The 16,694-nt window shown below is 42.7% G+C and overlaps 1 protein-coding gene across 1 annotated transcript in view; it reads left to right on the top strand.

Annotated features, from left to right (window-relative positions):
• The window catches only part of LOC126193003 (dynein axonemal assembly factor 10), a 217,218-nt gene that overhangs the window by 178,916 nt on the left and 21,608 nt on the right, over positions 1-16,694 (top strand). The window contains exon 8 of the mRNA XM_049932651.1: positions 10,996-11,093. Within this exon, the coding sequence (XP_049788608.1) occupies positions 10,996-11,093 (98 nt within the window). The remainder of the gene's footprint in view (positions 1-10,995; positions 11,094-16,694) is intronic.

Raw genomic sequence — 16,694 nt, 5'->3', positions numbered from 1 at the left:
TAGAGACCCCATCAGCACCCATTGTAATGTGAAATAATTTCTTCACTAGCTAGCGATGTTTATGTAGAAATAAAATCTGGTATACAGGTAATAGATACGTTGTTGTGAAGCTGTTATTGGGAAAAATAAGAGTCACAGATACACTTAATAATTTTTCAACATTCTCACTTTTTTTAAATACATACACAAGGTGTCATTATCTCCAGCAATTGTTTCATGACATCAAAAGTATACCATTAGGATCAAATGCATCAAAACTGTATGATGAAAAATCACACCCAACAGCAGCTGATATTTTATCAGAAGTCACAACACTGCGGGAATGTTTTGCGAATACAGATGTCACATAAAATACCTGAGGCACATGAGCACCCCCCACCCCTTCCCGCCCACGAGATGCCAGTTTCAATATTCAGCTAAGTTTTGTCAGTGATTAACAAGGTAACAAAGCTTAGCAACATTTTAATATACCATCAGTAACACTAGCAATGTGACATCATGTATTTGGTAGTTGCTTTATTTCAGACTTGCCTTGTCACACACTGACTTGATATTTATGTAACTTCTGCTCCCTATAGAGATAAAAGCACTTCAGTTGTTGACCGTGTTTATTTTGGAAATGTATTGAATCTATTCATTATTAGCTGTAACTACATAATATTATAACCCACAAATACATGCTCCACTAACATTAATGCGTCGACCACCTATGCTTGATGTCAGCGTGCAGTAACGCCTTACAGATGGACAGGTGGCAGCATTAGCAGTGGAAGTTATATAAAGCATGACAGGGGGATGCGGAAAACAGTGTAATCCTGTGCAGTCCAGTCACATTAATGTGTCCTCCACCTATGTTTTACATCAGCGTGCAGTGATGACTCACAGATGGCAGGTGGCAGCATTAGCAGTGGAAGTTATATAAAGTATTGTGGGGGGAGGGGGGCACGGAAAACAGTGCAGTCATAATGTGGAAACCAAATTATTTATCTCACATCTGAAGGGTCATAATCACTGACTTTCTGGCCAAGGGTGGAAGCTAGAGAACAGCAGCTGCATGGAAACTGTACGTGAATAACACTCGTCTACATTACTCTCTATTAATGTGCACGCGGAGGCATGCGACCGGAGTTCACTCACTTGGTATTATGCAATGCTCACTCATGGACTGACAGCAAACAGCCATGTATCCTTACAAAGCAGGTATAAGGAAACATAGCTTCTACATATACAGCTACAGTCACAGCTGCAGAACAGGAGCCACATGGCAAATCTTCCCGAATAGTGCTCGAGGCTGCCAGTTGACTCACTTGGTATAAAGCAATTCTCACTCATGGAGTGATGGGCAACAGCCGTTTGGCCCTACCAAGCAGGTATAAGGAAACACAGATGCTACCTATACAGCTTCAACACAACTTAGCCACACCAACAAATGGGAACCCCCAGGGGGTCCACAACTCTTTTGTGGATACGTGCGTAGCAAGCACGGGACCCCGAGATAATGTGGCCCCCCTTCCTTTCTGGGCTGCATACCTTCCTTTTCCGCATCCTTCCCTCTCCCCCATCTTCGCCCCTCCTCCCCTCACCTCTGGCTCTTTCCTTCCCTTTACCCCTCTGGGAGTATGGTTTGTGCCTACATCCGGAGACGGATGCTCGTAAATGTACCGCATTCTTCGCCTTCATCCTTCCCTGTCCTTCTCTTTTCCTTACCTCTTCTCTTTACCCTTTTCTCCGCTGCGGCGTTTGAGACCCCTCCTCTTTCCTTTCTCTTTCTTTGTTTTTCCCTTTCTCTTTCTTCCTCCCTGTGCATGTCTGAAGGCCGACCCACACATTTTTGTGCGTAGCCGGTGACGGGGTAACGCGTAATTCCCCGCCCCGCGTAGACAGGTAGTACACGTACGTACCCCCTGGTAACGGCCAGGCCCAGGGAGGGGTGATTACCCGAGCTGATACCTTCCAAAAGTGCCGATTGGTCTCTCCGTCCGTTTGTTGGGAGGTGTGAACAATCACCTAAGGCGGGAGTGCCCTCAGAGAGGGCCCCCACAAGGGAGGAGCGCACCATCGGAGACGCCGGTAATCATGGAGGATTCTTCCGCAATGGTTTCCTCACCTTCCACTATGTCTGCTTACAAGCGTTAGTTCACTGAGTCTCAGCCACAGACAGTTCTTCCATCGTTGCCACAGTTCCTTGTTGTTTCTCGGTCTGACGAAGGTCACGACTTCTCCACGGTCAACCCTTTCATTATTCAGAAAGGTGTCGACGCAATTGCAGGTCCTGTAAAGTCTTGTTCCAGATTACGGAATGGCACCTTGTTGTTAGAAACAGTCAGTGCCCTCCAGGCACAAAAATTGCTGCATACTTCACTGCTCCACACCTTCCCCGTCCGGGTTGAAGCGCACCGCACTTTAAATTCCTCGCATGGAGTCATTTATACACGCTCCCTCGATGGATTGTCTGACGAAGAAATTCAGCACTACCTGTCTGACCAGGGCGTAACAGCTGTTCATAGAGTTATGAGAAGGGTTGACACGAACATCATTCCAACCCGCACTGTCTTCTTGACATTTGACAAAGTTCAACTCCCATCGAAAATCAAAGCAGGCTATGAGATAATTTCCGTTCGCCCTTACGTCCCAAACCCTACGCGTTGCTATCGGTGTCAGCGGTTCAGTCACACCAGCCAGTCCTGTTCCAATCCGGCCAAATGTGTTACGTGTGGCAAGGATGCCCATGAGGGTGCTTGTCCGCCTCCATCCCCTCGCTGCATCAACTGTATGGGTGACCACGCTGCTTCCTCTTGAGATTGCCCCGTTTTTAAGGACGAAAAGCTCATCCAGGAAATCAGAGTGAAGAAAAAGGTGTCGACCTTTGCTGCACGAAAATTATTTGCCAGTCGACAGCCCACCGTGCCTCAGACAGAAAAATACAGCACTGTCCTTGCTTCTCCTCGGCCAACAAAGGAGGCGGCCACGCAGACTTGTGACCTCACCTTTAGTGCCACGGTCGTCAGATCGGCCAGTGCAGTGATCGCCCGTTCAACCTCACCACTTTTGCCTGCCCACTCTATGGCTCACCCTTCATCGGGTTCTGCTAAATCTCGAGCCCAAAAGTCAGACACCAAGACTTTGAAAAAAGAGCATACTCGTGAAGATTGTTTACGTACCCCAACTTCACAACCATCGGTTCCTCCTTCTTCTAAACATCATATTTCCAAGAAGGCTACAAAGAAACCCAGTTCATCTCCTTCTCCGCCAAGGCGTGTCCCATCTACAGCACCACCTGGCGGAAATCGCCCTCGGCCGTCTTCTGTGTCGCCGAGGCGCACTGCTGGCGGCCGATCAACCGGCCGATCGCTGGTGGCAGGAACTGCTCCTGAACAACCTATGGATCAGGATCTTCTGCCTTCGGCTGAATGCCATTCCATGCTGTCGGTCGTAATCTCTGAGCAGTCGTTGAGTTGACAGCAACCTTGGTCACATTCCTCCATTTTCTGTTCACCCTATGTCCATTATCCACTGGAATATCCACGGCATTCGCGCCAAGCGGGATGAATTGTCGATCCTCTTACGATCCTACTCGCCGGTCATCTTCTGTCTTCAGGAAACAAAGCTGCGTCCCCATGACCGCTTTGTTCTCCCTCATTTTCAGTCCGTCCGATATGATCTCCCCTGTGTTGAAGGCACTCCAGCCCATGGAGGACTCATGATTCTTCTCCATCATACTCTCCATTATCACCCAATCCACTTAAACACTTCCTTCCAAGCTGTCGCCATCCGTCTTTCCCTTTCTGGATACACGTTCTCTCTTTGTACTGTATACATTCCATCGTCCACACCAATGGCACGAGCTGATCTCCTTCATCTTCTTGGTCAGCTTCCAACCCCCTATTTGCTGGTTGGGGACTTCAATGCCCACCACCTGCTTTGGGGATCTCCACATCCTTGTCCACGTGGCTCACTATTGCTAGACGTCTTCCACCAAGCGGATCTAGTTTGCCTCAACACTGGGCCCCTACATTTTTGTCTGCCTCCACGACAAATTTATCTCATTTGGACCTTGTGGTCGGTACTGTTCCGCTAGCTCGGCGCTTCGAATGGTTCGCCCTTGATGATACACACTCGAGTGACCACTTTCCATGTGTCCTTAGACTGCAGCCTCAACTGCCATATATGCGCCCGCGCCGCTGGATGTTTGCCCAAGCCGACACTTTTTTCATCTCTAGCGACATTCGATGACCGTCACTTTCCCAGCGTCGATGATGAGGTCACACATATTACCGACGTTATTCTTACAGCTGCAGAACGTTCAATACCACGCACCTCTGAATTGCCCCGGCGCCCCCCAGTTCCTTGGTGGAACGAGGCATGCCGTGACGCAATACGTGAGCGGCGACGTGCTCTTCGCGTTTTCCGCCACCATCCTACTTTGGCCAACTGTATGCACTATAAGCAGTTCTGTGCGCGATGCCGTCGTGTCATCCGCGATAGCAAGAAGGCAAGCTGGAAATTCTTTATTAGCTCATTTAACACCTTCACTCCCTCCTCGGAAGTTTGGAGTCGGCTTCGACGGTTCTCAGGCGCGCCTAGTTTCTCCCCGGTATCTGGGCTCACTGTCGCGCATGATACATTAGTGGACCCCGTCACAATTTCTAACTCACTGGGTCAGCACTTTGCTGAGATTTCGAGCTCTTCAAATTACCCGCCAGCATTTCTCCCGAAGAAACGTGCAGCGGAAGTGCGACATCTTGCTTTCTCCTCTCAAAATCGAGAAAGCTACAATACTGTTTTCTCCATGCGGGAACTCCAACATGCACTCTCTTCTTCTCGCTCCTCCGCCCCAGGACCGGATGGTATCCACGTCCAAATGTTGCTGCATTTATCAACCCATAGTCTGCGTTACCTTCTTCGCCTTTATAATCGAATTTGGACCGACGGTACTTTTCCCAGACGATGGCGGGAAGCTATCGTCGTTCCTGTTCCGAAACCTGGAAAGGACAAACATCTGCCCTCTAGAATGAGATTTTCACTCTGCAGCGGAGTGTGCGCAGATATGAAACTTCCTGGCAGATTAAAACTGTGTGCCCGACCGAGACTCGAACTCGGGACCTTTGCCTTTCGCGGGCAAGTGCTCTACCATCTGAGCTACCGAAGCACGACTCACGCCCGGTACTCACAGCTTTATTTCTGCCAGTATCCGTCTCCTGCCTTCCAGACTTTACAGAAGCTCTCCTGTGAACCTTGCAGAACTAGCACTCCTGAAAGAAAGGATACTGCGGAGACATGGCTTAGCCACAGCCTGGGGGATGTTTCCAGAATGAGATTTTCACTCTGCAGCGGAGTGTGTGCTGATATGAAACTTCCTGGCAGATTAAAACAGGCCGCCCCTCCTCCCTACTACCAACGCGAGTCCTCTTCTGTTAACTGCTCCATTCTCTTTCCTTCTGCTTTCCTAAAACCTTCTTGACAACTTGGGGTACAGCACCGCCTTGGCTCCATCCCCGGATCTGCCTGCTATGTGACCTTTGTCGATTTCCCAAGGATGGTACCCCTTCACTTGTTTATCGTTGGGCATTTGCTGCTCTATGTGCACAAATGACGGAAGCCACATTTATTTACACCGATGGCTCGAAAACATCGTTAGGTGTAGGGAGTGCCTTTATTGTTGGCGACACCCCAAATCACTTTCGGCTTCCTGACCAGTGTTCGGTTTATATTGTGGAGCTTTACGCTGTCCTTCAGGCTGTCCACTACATCCGCCGCCATCAGCGGATACAGTACGTTATCTGCTCAGATTCTCTCAGCTCTCTCCTCAGTCTCCAAGCTCTTTACCCTGTGCACCCTCTGGTCCACCGGATTCAGGACTGTCTGTGCTTGCTCCACCTGGGGGGCGTCTCGGTGGCGTTCCTCTGGCTCCTGGGACACGTTGGTATCTGTGGAAATGAGGCGGCCGATATAGCACCCAAGGCTGCAGTCTCTTTTCTTTGGCCAGCTATTCAATCGATTCCCTTCGCTGATCTACGGAGCGTTTTATGTCGTCGTGTTGTTTTTTTATGACATGCACATTGGTCGACACTTCCCCATAATAAAATGCGGGACGTGAAAGCTCTTCCTTGTGCTTGGACCTCTTCCTCCCGAACGCGTCGTCGGGAGGAGGTAATTTTAACTAGACTCCGGATAGGGTACTGTCTTTTTAGCCATCGACATCTTTTAAGAGGCGATCCTCCCCCACTCTGTCCCCACTGCTCTCAGCTGTGGACGGTAAGACACCTTTTAATTGAGTGCCCCTATTTTAATCCGTTACTCTCCCGTCTACAGCTGTTGCCAGATATATCGTCAATTTTAGCAGATGACATGCGCTCAGCCGATCGCATTCTCGAGTTTATTAGTGCCAGTGAAATGACGTCAGTCATTTGAAGCTTTTTTTGGGGTCAACCAACCCCTTTCTGTAGTGGATTTTTAAGCCTTCCTTCTGCTTTTAGTTTCTCCAATTTTAAGACTTTCGTTCCCATTGCTGCTGGTTTCCATTTTTGGTTTTTTACTGTTTCCTAAGTCACGGACCGGGCGCTAATGACCATAGCAGTTTTGCGCCCTAAAACCAAAACAAACAAACAAACACTAATTGGTATAGCAAGTGTTTGAATGAATTTAGAATTAGAATTTCTTTATTAGCAGTCGATTTTCCATGTTTTCTATGGAGAAGGTATGCACTGTACACGTGAGATTCACCACAGTGTAACAAAAATTAAAGTGAGAACAAAATATTGAATGAACTTCAATACAGCAACAACAATGGCAGTAACCCCATGGCAAGTTGCACCATATTTTGGAGTATGTTTTGAAATGTAGGTCTCCCTTTAACTGGCTGTATCTGTTCATAGGTGGGAGGAAGTCAAGGGCACTAGTAAGTCACTGCAGTGCTGAAACCACCCGTCAAGTTGAGCACTGCTTTACTTGATTTGCAGTGTAACAAATAAAACATAAAAATACTTATCGGCAGTCAGGCTCAGTGGTTTGGGCCGTAAAGCACTAGGCAGCCCCAATGTTAAGCAGCCAATTTAGTCAGCCAGCTGACAGTCAGTCATGACCGATAAGCTGAGTGAGATGGATGTGGAATATGTTATGCCTTTTTTCTCATATCTGATGTACTTTACAATAATTGTAAAATTTATTTTTCCATCATTTTATTTGCTTTATGCACTGTGGTTTATAACTTCATGTACATAGGAAATATAGTGACTCATCTATTTTTCCACAGTTTTGCACAAAGCTCTCATTAGTAAAAATTTACAAATATCGGAGAAAAGCCCCATATCAAACAACAGAGTACCAACACCATGCGTCATTGTCGCAGGTGAGGCATTTGGTATATCTGAAAATTTAATGCATACTTATGGAGGAAGGAGTTCAACAAACAATAAAAGGACCTTTAAAAACTGACTGTCTCAGACTAAGCAGTTTATAGAATACACACTGACAAATAAATGGAGAACAGAAAATTTTTCATCACCCAATGGATGTTTGAGATGAATTTGCAATTGCTGCAATAAATGCTTGCTGTGTTTTACAAGCTAACATGCTAGAAAGCAATGAGTGAAAATTTTTAGACCTATTGTATGTCCCTTCAAAATGGAAATTTCCCCAAGTCCTACAAGTTATTGAAAGTCATCATGAAATTTGTTTCAGGATTCAGGGAATGTCTGGTTACTTTGACAAGTGCACGGACATTGAAGGCAGCCACATAAGTTCTCCATGAGACAGCCTGCTCATAAATGGCAGCGCGGAGCCAGCTAGCTGTCGCAGAGGCCCAGTATGCGGGCTGCATCACTTCAATTTTATATTGGCTGATGCAGAAGGCCTGCCTAGAACATTACAGCCCCTTTCATTTCTCTGTGCACCAGATAATATGTCTCCCCATCTCACTGCTAACATGGTGCAAAAACTCTGTGTAAGCAGCCAGTGATGAGAATGCAGCAGACAAAAACTCCTTTCTTAGACTGCTAACACTATTGAATATGTGTCTCCTTAGTATAATTATGCAGTTTGTTGTTGTAGTGCTACAGAATGAGTGAACCAAGCAAGAATCCAGTGAGTCTTATTAATTAACATCTCCAGACTTTTCATATTAAGTCTCCTGATAGTTTATGGAGTGCTGCTCAATATCCAGAATCAACCAGAGTGTTTCAGGATTAACTCTCTGAGTGAGCTTGCCATTAGAATATGGAATAGCTTTCATTTAGACATCCGTCTGTGCAATTATATAAGAGTTTTGAGATTCAAAAATTTCAGAAGAGACACTGGGTGTGAGTATATAAAAGAGACAAACTGCCTATTGGCTTCTGTCTCGGGTTCTTCAGCCGACGTTCATCTGATGATATTGCTGATGTTTCGCCAGTACGAGTGGCTGGCATTGTCAAAGCTTCACCCTCCATTGCCAGTGGTGAACTGGAGCCGAGCTCGCGGCCGCAGACTATATATACCTGGTTGACCAACGTCCAAGGGCTTCTCTGTGGTCGTTTCCAGTGCGTTTCTCCTCTTGCTACCTGGAGAAACACACCGGAAATGATGACGGAGAAGCCCTCAGACGTTGGTGCGCCAGATACATATAGTCTGTGAACGCGAGCTCGGCTCCAGTTCACCACTGGCAATGGAGGGTGAATCTTTGACAATGCCAGCCACTCGCGCTGGCAAAACGTCAACAAAATCATCAGATGAATGTGGCCGAAGAACCCAAGACAGAAGCCAATAGGCAGTTTGTCAACAAGTGGCCACGAAAGCCTTAAAAATTTTGTGTATAAAAGAGTTCGTAATATTGCAGCATGCTTGCAACTTGCGTGTCTTGGAAGTGTCAAATGATGATTGTAAGACTTTTTTCTCTCTATATACTGAGTGCATTTATTGTTACAGAGACATTCTCATGATTTAAAAAGAAGTAGTTCATCTCTATTGGTGGCTGTGACCAAGGGAGGCTTAAACAATTCAGACATATAGTAGCCAAAGAAATGTCAAAGAAATCTGGTCACGAGTTTCAAATGACATTAAGACATAAAAAGAAGATTTTATTAGGAATGTGATTTGAGAAGTGAAGTAAAATTCTCCATATTTGCTGAAGACATTATGAGCTGAAACTTGTACATTGAAGTCATGATTAAAGATCAATCCAGGAATGCATTGCATGTGTAGAATGTATTTTCTTTAGTCTCACAATGGTAAATCTTTGTAAATCAAATAAAGTTTATGGTGGAATGTTTCAAATAAAAGAGTTGTTCTGAAAACTAATTTAAAAGGAACAAAAGTTACATTTGTTTAATAAATGACAAAGAATTGGCACTATAAATGCAATTGGATTCCAAATTCATCTGCAGGTATTATCCTTAACACTTTTTACCCACAGATGACTTCTAATTGTTTTTATTTGTGTGAGTGAGTAATATTTCAAACAATTTTTGTTATTCACAAATAATGAATAGCAATTTATACAATATTTGTCATTCACATAAATTTTGCCCAAGTGTGGAGTTAACAGAAGTGCATTGCACGTGCTCACACTGTAAATTCACAGCCTATGTACAAGTAGGTGCAGGTGCAGGAAATCCGTGTAGTAATCTTTGGCAAACATCCACCAATGTTTGCAAAGCGTATTAGCGCTCTTACTCGCACACCGCAGGTGCATGTGAGCCATGTGCATAGGGTAGGCAGTTGCAGGGCTCTAGTGGAAGCATTTCGAAATGGCTCAGTTCGTGAACCATTTTCGTGCCACTGTGCTTCAAGTATATACCGTCTGTAGCAAAATGGCGATATCCAAAACTGCTGCTGAGGCAACTGTGGTGCACCACAGGCCATAGGTGACTGGGGTGAATGATGGCTGCAGAGGTGTATGTGGGCAAATAGACATGAAGCTGTTGAGCAACTGATTGCCCAGATGAAGCAAGGGGCTACCAACATTGTTTCCGCAATGACCATTGAGCGAACATTGTTGCATATCGGTCTCTGAAGCAAGCACGTGGTTCAGGGGCAATGAAGGCTGGAGTTTGTGCACTAATACCACAGCTGTATGTCCATTGAATGGTGATAACTGGCTTCTTCGAATGAATCATGTTTTATGCCTCATAGCACAGATGGCTACTGGCATGTACGCTGTGAAATGTCTGAAAGTAAACACTCTGCAACAATAATCAAAAGGGCTCAGGCTAGAGGACATCCCTGGATGATCTTGTTAGTCTGGAAGGCACGGTGGATCAATACAAGTATGCATCTATACTTGGGGACCATGTCCACTCCTACATGCAGTTTGTTTTTCTTCAGCACAGTCTTCTACCGCAGTTTCCTCGGCGGAAAGTCATCTACCGCAGTTTGTTTTTCTTTGGCACAATGTTGCAGTTGATGTGCATGGTTCGAAGAGTGCCAAGATGGATTCATCATACTCCCCTGGCCAGCAAACCCTCTGAACTTAAACCCAATGGAGAATCTGTGGGACCCCCTTGATTGGGCTGTTTGTGCCATTGAACTTCAGATGAGAAACCTAGTGCAGTTGCCAACAGCACTAGAATCGGCATGGCTCCACATCCCTGTCAGTACCTTCCAGAGCCACACTGATTCTCTTCCTGCATGTCTCGCACGAGTCTGTGCTGCAAAGGATGGTTATTCAGGCTTTTTCCAGGTGATCACATTATTTTGACTGGGCGGTGTATTTGCCTAATGGTGCTCTGCTAATGACATTATATGCTTTTTGGTTGGGTGTTGATGTATTCCCATAGCTTTGTTTAATTATTTAAATGCTTAAAGTGTTAAAAGCTTCTAAACAGCCTTGTCCTTATCAGTAATGCCTTATTCATGACTATAAATATTTCTTTTATTTTCCATTGAGGATCCTTTATGTAAGATTAGGTAGTGTATGTGGTTCTTTGTTGCTGGTGTTCATTGTTTTTTATTATCTCTGAAAATTAGTTTAACCCATTGTAGGAACTGAAACAATATTTTTTGTGTTTATTCTTGTTCCAGGCTCACAAGTCAACAATATGGTTAGCGCGCCATTTACCACAGAATCGTGACATTTTTGTCACTTGTGGAGGAAGTGGCTCAGTATGTTTATGGAAATAGTAAGTTTCATAATTTTACAAGTTATGAAAAGCAACACTTTAAGAGTCTTCAAATAAATTTCACAATTTCTTGAATTTAGGGAATCATAGATTTCATTGTAATTTTTGCAAGTATAAAATGAAGAAATGAATGATTTTTACTTCTCGAGTGAATCTTTCTTGGAACAGATGCATGTTAAATTAAAGAAACAATAGTTTGTACGACACAGCAGAACTCTGATAACCTTGTCAACAAGATCTTCCTACCAGAGGTACCTCGTCTTTAGTTAAATTTTGTGATTTCTCATTAGCAAAGATGTCAAGGCACTTTTTTTTTTTTTTTTTTAATCAGCATATAAAATTAAAATTCATTGACAGTTAACAACTGGCTGCTTGAGAAATAATAGTTGATTGCTGAGGTTAATACTATATTAAATTGAGTAGGTAAGTCACAGTTTCAAAGAAACAGTGGGCAAGTTGTATAACATTTTATATTCTTATTTGATATCCCTCCTTTATATCTGCAGGGTTCCATTTGATATCGTACTAATGTTGAGTGGTCTTTATCTTCATACACCCTGCATCTGTAAGTTGCTTAGAAAACAGAAGCAATTTGAACACTTAATTACCATTCATACTTCAAAAGGTTTCAAACTTCCCTTGAACTTGAATTTTGCTTGTTTCAAACCTTTATTTGAATCTCATTCCAGTTGTGTGCACCAACCCTGTGTATTGCAAAAGAATCTGATATTAATTGGCCTTCTGTTTTCTTATTCTGCCATTAACAAATATTTCTTTCTGTGTTGTACTTTTTAGTGCTTGATGAATTTGATTCCAAAAGGTGAAGATTCAACATCTTTCATCTTGTCTTCCTGCCACCCATAAAGTAATGATTTTGTTTGGACCAAGTAGTCTAACTTGGATCGAGACTCAATTAATGGAATTTGTAATTGAACCGAATGTCTTAGAGTATGCCCAATGCTTAATTCTTCTAATACCATATTGTACACATTCACCATGTTTTCATCTGTCATTTCATTTTTGATTGTCCTTTATATTATAATAATAATAATAGTAAGAGTAATGATAATAATGTTGAATGGTTCGACAACCTAGTGCAAGTCTCAGATGGACACATCTTTGGGACTGAGTCAACAGCACCTGTTGTTCCCATCCAAGCCATGCAATTACTAATTGCAATATTGAAAAGTGCCTGAGTTATTCTGAACACGATGGACTGTGGCACGGCCATTGTGAAACACATCAAATGAATTCACAATTGTGAATAAGGATTACCATCGGCTGTTGAATGGAATGACGACAATGAAAATTTGTGCCGGACGGGGAACTCAAACCTGAATTTGCCGCTTATCATGAGTCTTACCATCTGGCTATCTGTGCATGGCTCATGGCCAGACCCAAACTTACATATTTTGTCAACCATGCATCCTTATTTGCAATTGCAAATTCATTTGCTGTGTTTTGTAAGGGCTGTGGGCGCCGCAGTGCATCATGATCAGAATAACACAGGCACTGCAATATCGTATTTCCTTGCCGATACTGGGCAAGCGACTTTCGAGTACAGCATCTGACCTGTACGGGAATATTCATAATGGATGTATGAGTACTGGTTGTAGATGCATGGTTGACGACATATTGAAGTTTGGGTCTGGCCGTGAGTCGTGCATGGATAGCCAAATGGTAAGACAACTGCTCACGATAAGTGGGAAATCCGGGTTCAAGTCCCAGCCCGCCACAAATTTTCATTGTTGTCATTCCATTCAACAGCTGATGGTAATCCTTATTCGCAATTGCAAATTCATGTGATGAATTACTAATTGGGTTCAACATCGCTGAATTTCATCCTTCATGTGAATCACATTGATAAGAAGTTTGCACTTTTGAATTTAGTGATCCAAGTCATAAGTATTGACAGTGAAGAAACTGAATGATTGAAAGCCTCCCCAATGTAGGAAAAATATTTGTCAACAATAAACCATGTAAAACAATAAATTTTGTGATGGCATGATATTCCAGTGTATCTGTTTGAATAAAAAATACACAAATATCTATCAAGGCTGTATAAACTAAACTGTTCCACATATCAACTTGATACATTCATTCATTCCTGGTGGAAGATAGGCCTCATTTTGTCTAATGTTTGGGTGTATTTAACAGTAAATGAGCATATTTTTTCAAGAAAATGTACTGGTTGTGGCTCTATTTAATGTCCATTATAGCATATACTGGTAGTGTCTGAATGTAAAGATAGGATCCAGGATTGGGTGACTCACACATCAGCAGCACAGCTTGCCATACAACTGATACATCAATTCCAAAGTTTTCAAGACAGCTAAGAAGGCACCCTGTTGCTGGATACAGTGAGCTATGGATCTGTAGAAATTCAGTTGCAGACCAACTGCTCAGGACCAAGGTGCCGTACAAGCATTTCAACAGACAAAATTGAGCCAGAAGGATATTTTTCAGTGTGTATGTGTGGGAGGGCAGAGAGTCACTGGACAAGAGAGAGAGCAAGCTACAGTCACTGAAACTAATTGCTCAGTTTTTGTGTTCCTCCCTCAGATCACAGAAATGGGACAAAATGATAATGACCTGTCTTTGTGTAAGGAATTTGTTCACTAATCTATGGCTATCTGCAGTTATTAAAAAGTCCACCTGTTTGTACTTCCTGTGGAATACTCCTTGAGCTCGCCATGTTTTTTGTACACCTGCTTGGGGTTGAAGTCAGGATTGGAAAGCAGTGTAGACTCATAATTAACTTATGGTACTCACACTTAGAAAAAAGCAATCGTAGTGGTTTATTATTCATTGGAGTTACACAGTGAGGACTGTCAAGGGAATGACAGAAAGTAGCACCAGGTGCCCCTAACTATCTCAGAGGAGAAGGAAAATGCAAGGAGAACTAAGTCATTTAGCTTCTGTGTTAGGCATTGGCATGGAACACAAGAGAGAGAGAGAGAGATTCTCAGCTGCTGCTCCGAGAGTGCACAGTTTCACAAGTCAGACTCTGCAGCATGATTTAATGGCAGGGCTTCACCAATCTCAGTGGGGCCTTAATCTAGGGCTAACAACGTTTAACTTTGTTTGACAATTCATTATTTTAATTTCATTTAACAACTGAAATCTTGAAATGTGAGTTTAATTGTTACATCACTCAGCAGTGTCTATAATTGGCAGCACAGGACTGTGACTGTGGCAGCATCCCAAGATAGCCAAAGCTGGTTTCAGAGACAGTTTTAAGAAGTAGAGGAAACTGAGACACTTGGGTTACAAAGATTAAAACATTATTTAAAATAAGCAATACATATTTACAGGTCAGTTTTACAAGATTAATGAAAGCAGTGACTGAATGACTCCTAGCATTAGAAGAGTTAATGGACCCACTGATAGGGGCCACTTGATGTTTAAAGGCCTCCATGTCAGACTGCTGTCGAATTTTTGAAGACAACTTGAGCACACAGTCTCTTGTCTTTATTGTGGCCAGATAATCACCAATGTGTCCCCATTTGGTTGCCAGCCTGACAGTGAGGCAGACTAAAATCACGAAACAGAATTTTGAAACACAACAGATATTTTAACTGTAATCAGGGAGGTTGGAGGGAGGATTGAAGTGATGTAAGTAAAATTTATTTCAAGACCATTAACACCACTAATTATGTCCTATAAATAATGTTGTAACTATTTAACTGACCAAAGAAAAGTTGCAAAACTGGAAATATATTAACATATTAATGTGATTAAATCTGACTGATCACCAACCAGAATGCCATATGAAATTAAATAGATTGAACTAACAAAGTATAAAATGACAACTGCAAACATTTCGCTTCTCATTGGATTAATGCAGCCTATAAATAAATAATAAATGATTTACAATAAACATCTGAAGTGTATATATGTACACACTGCACCCTTCAAAAATAATTAAAGAAAATGATCAGCATTGAAAAGTATGAGTTTATGATTACCTACTTGTGAGAAGCCAGGCCTAGCAAAAAAGATGAACTTACAAGTTTGAGGTTTTAAAAAAGTCTTTGTTTCCCTCTTTTAACACCCTTCCATGCTGCAGTATCCCTTCACTTATGGAAACAGATGATATCAGTTGGTGTTACTTCCTCCGGCTCACCATTGTACTGCAGCGCTGCCTCAGTCATCTTGGATGCTTCCGATTCTGGGATGAGATTTCTCCAGTCATCTAAGTTGGCCTTTTTCTCCTTTATTAGTTCCCCCTGCATGCCTCTTTCCACAGTATTATTTTCAATTAGTTCATCAGCTTCATCATTTCCCATCCATTCTATGGTGTCCTCTGCATCGACAGTCTCACAGCCCGGTATATTTTTTAGTAACAAAATGATATCATCGTTTCCCTCTTTGACTTCAGTTTCACACATGGATTCCAACTTGAAGTGTCCACCTTCTTGGTCTAGAAGAATTTTCCGAGACCTTACAAGTGATGTGTTTGGAATCTCTTTCCGTGCTTTGGCCAACTACCTTATGACATGTAACAAGTCATTTCTCTCACAGATGGTTACACAATCTTCATTATCAATCATTGATATCAATGAACTGAGAAGACAGTAGCAATATTTCTTCTTTAGTATGTCAACGATGCCCTGGTCCATTAGCTGACAAAGAGCTGTCACATTTATTGGTGAAATTAATGCTTTGATTTCTCCATGTGTGAGGTCATCAGTCTTAGGATGTGAAGGCGCATTATCAAGAGCTGTCACATTTAGTGGTGAAAATAACGCTTTGATTTCTCCATGTGTGACATCATCACTCTCAGTATGTGAAGCCACATTATCAAGAAGCCACAGAGCTTTCGTCAGTAAATTGTTGTTTTACAAATATTTCTCTAAAGCTGCTACAAATTCATGTGTAGCCACATTTTACATGTTTCTGAACTCATCTGTCCTTTTTCTTGATGAGTATTATATAAGGGCACTTATTCCTGATTTTTGGGGTTTTTGAAAGCCTAGGTTTCTGTGATTTCCCTACTAATGTAAGCCTAGGTTTATGGTTACCAGTTGTATTACACATGCCAGTACAGTAACTTGTTCCTTACATGTATTGTATCTGGATGCTGCAGTGTCCTTTTTTGAAGCAAGCATTTTCTTAAGGAGGACTTTATAAATTTAAATCACTCTCATAGCATTTGTACAACTGTTTGCCATAAATTTCCCCTCATTAATTAAATCCAAAAGATAGTCTTTAAAAAATGACACAGCCTCTTTGCCAGTGGATAATGTCTCTCCACTAATTGTAATCTGGCAAATACCAAATCGATTTTTCAATCAGTCCAGTAATCCACCTCTGACAGTAAATTCTGAATCTTCTCCTTCTATTTGCTGCTGAAACTGTAATGCTTTTTCCTGCAATATTGGCCCAGTAATGGGCAAACTTTCCCCTCTTAAATATTAATGTCACAAAAGTAACATTTCCTCAACTTCTTTATGCTTACCTTCTGACTTTGTCTTCATTGCTCTTATTCCACTTCCATTATCTTGGGAAACATACCAGTTTTCAATTTGTGCTCAATTTTTCTTCCAGTCTTTAACAGTATTTTTTCCCATTCCAACCCCCCACCTACCCCTAGGAATA

The sequence above is a fragment of the Schistocerca nitens genome, chromosome 1, assembly GCF_023898315.1.
Source record: "Schistocerca nitens isolate TAMUIC-IGC-003100 chromosome 1, iqSchNite1.1, whole genome shotgun sequence".
Lineage (NCBI taxonomy): Eukaryota > Metazoa > Arthropoda > Insecta > Orthoptera > Acrididae > Schistocerca > Schistocerca nitens.
This window is presented reverse-complemented; position numbering and strand designations above follow the sequence as displayed.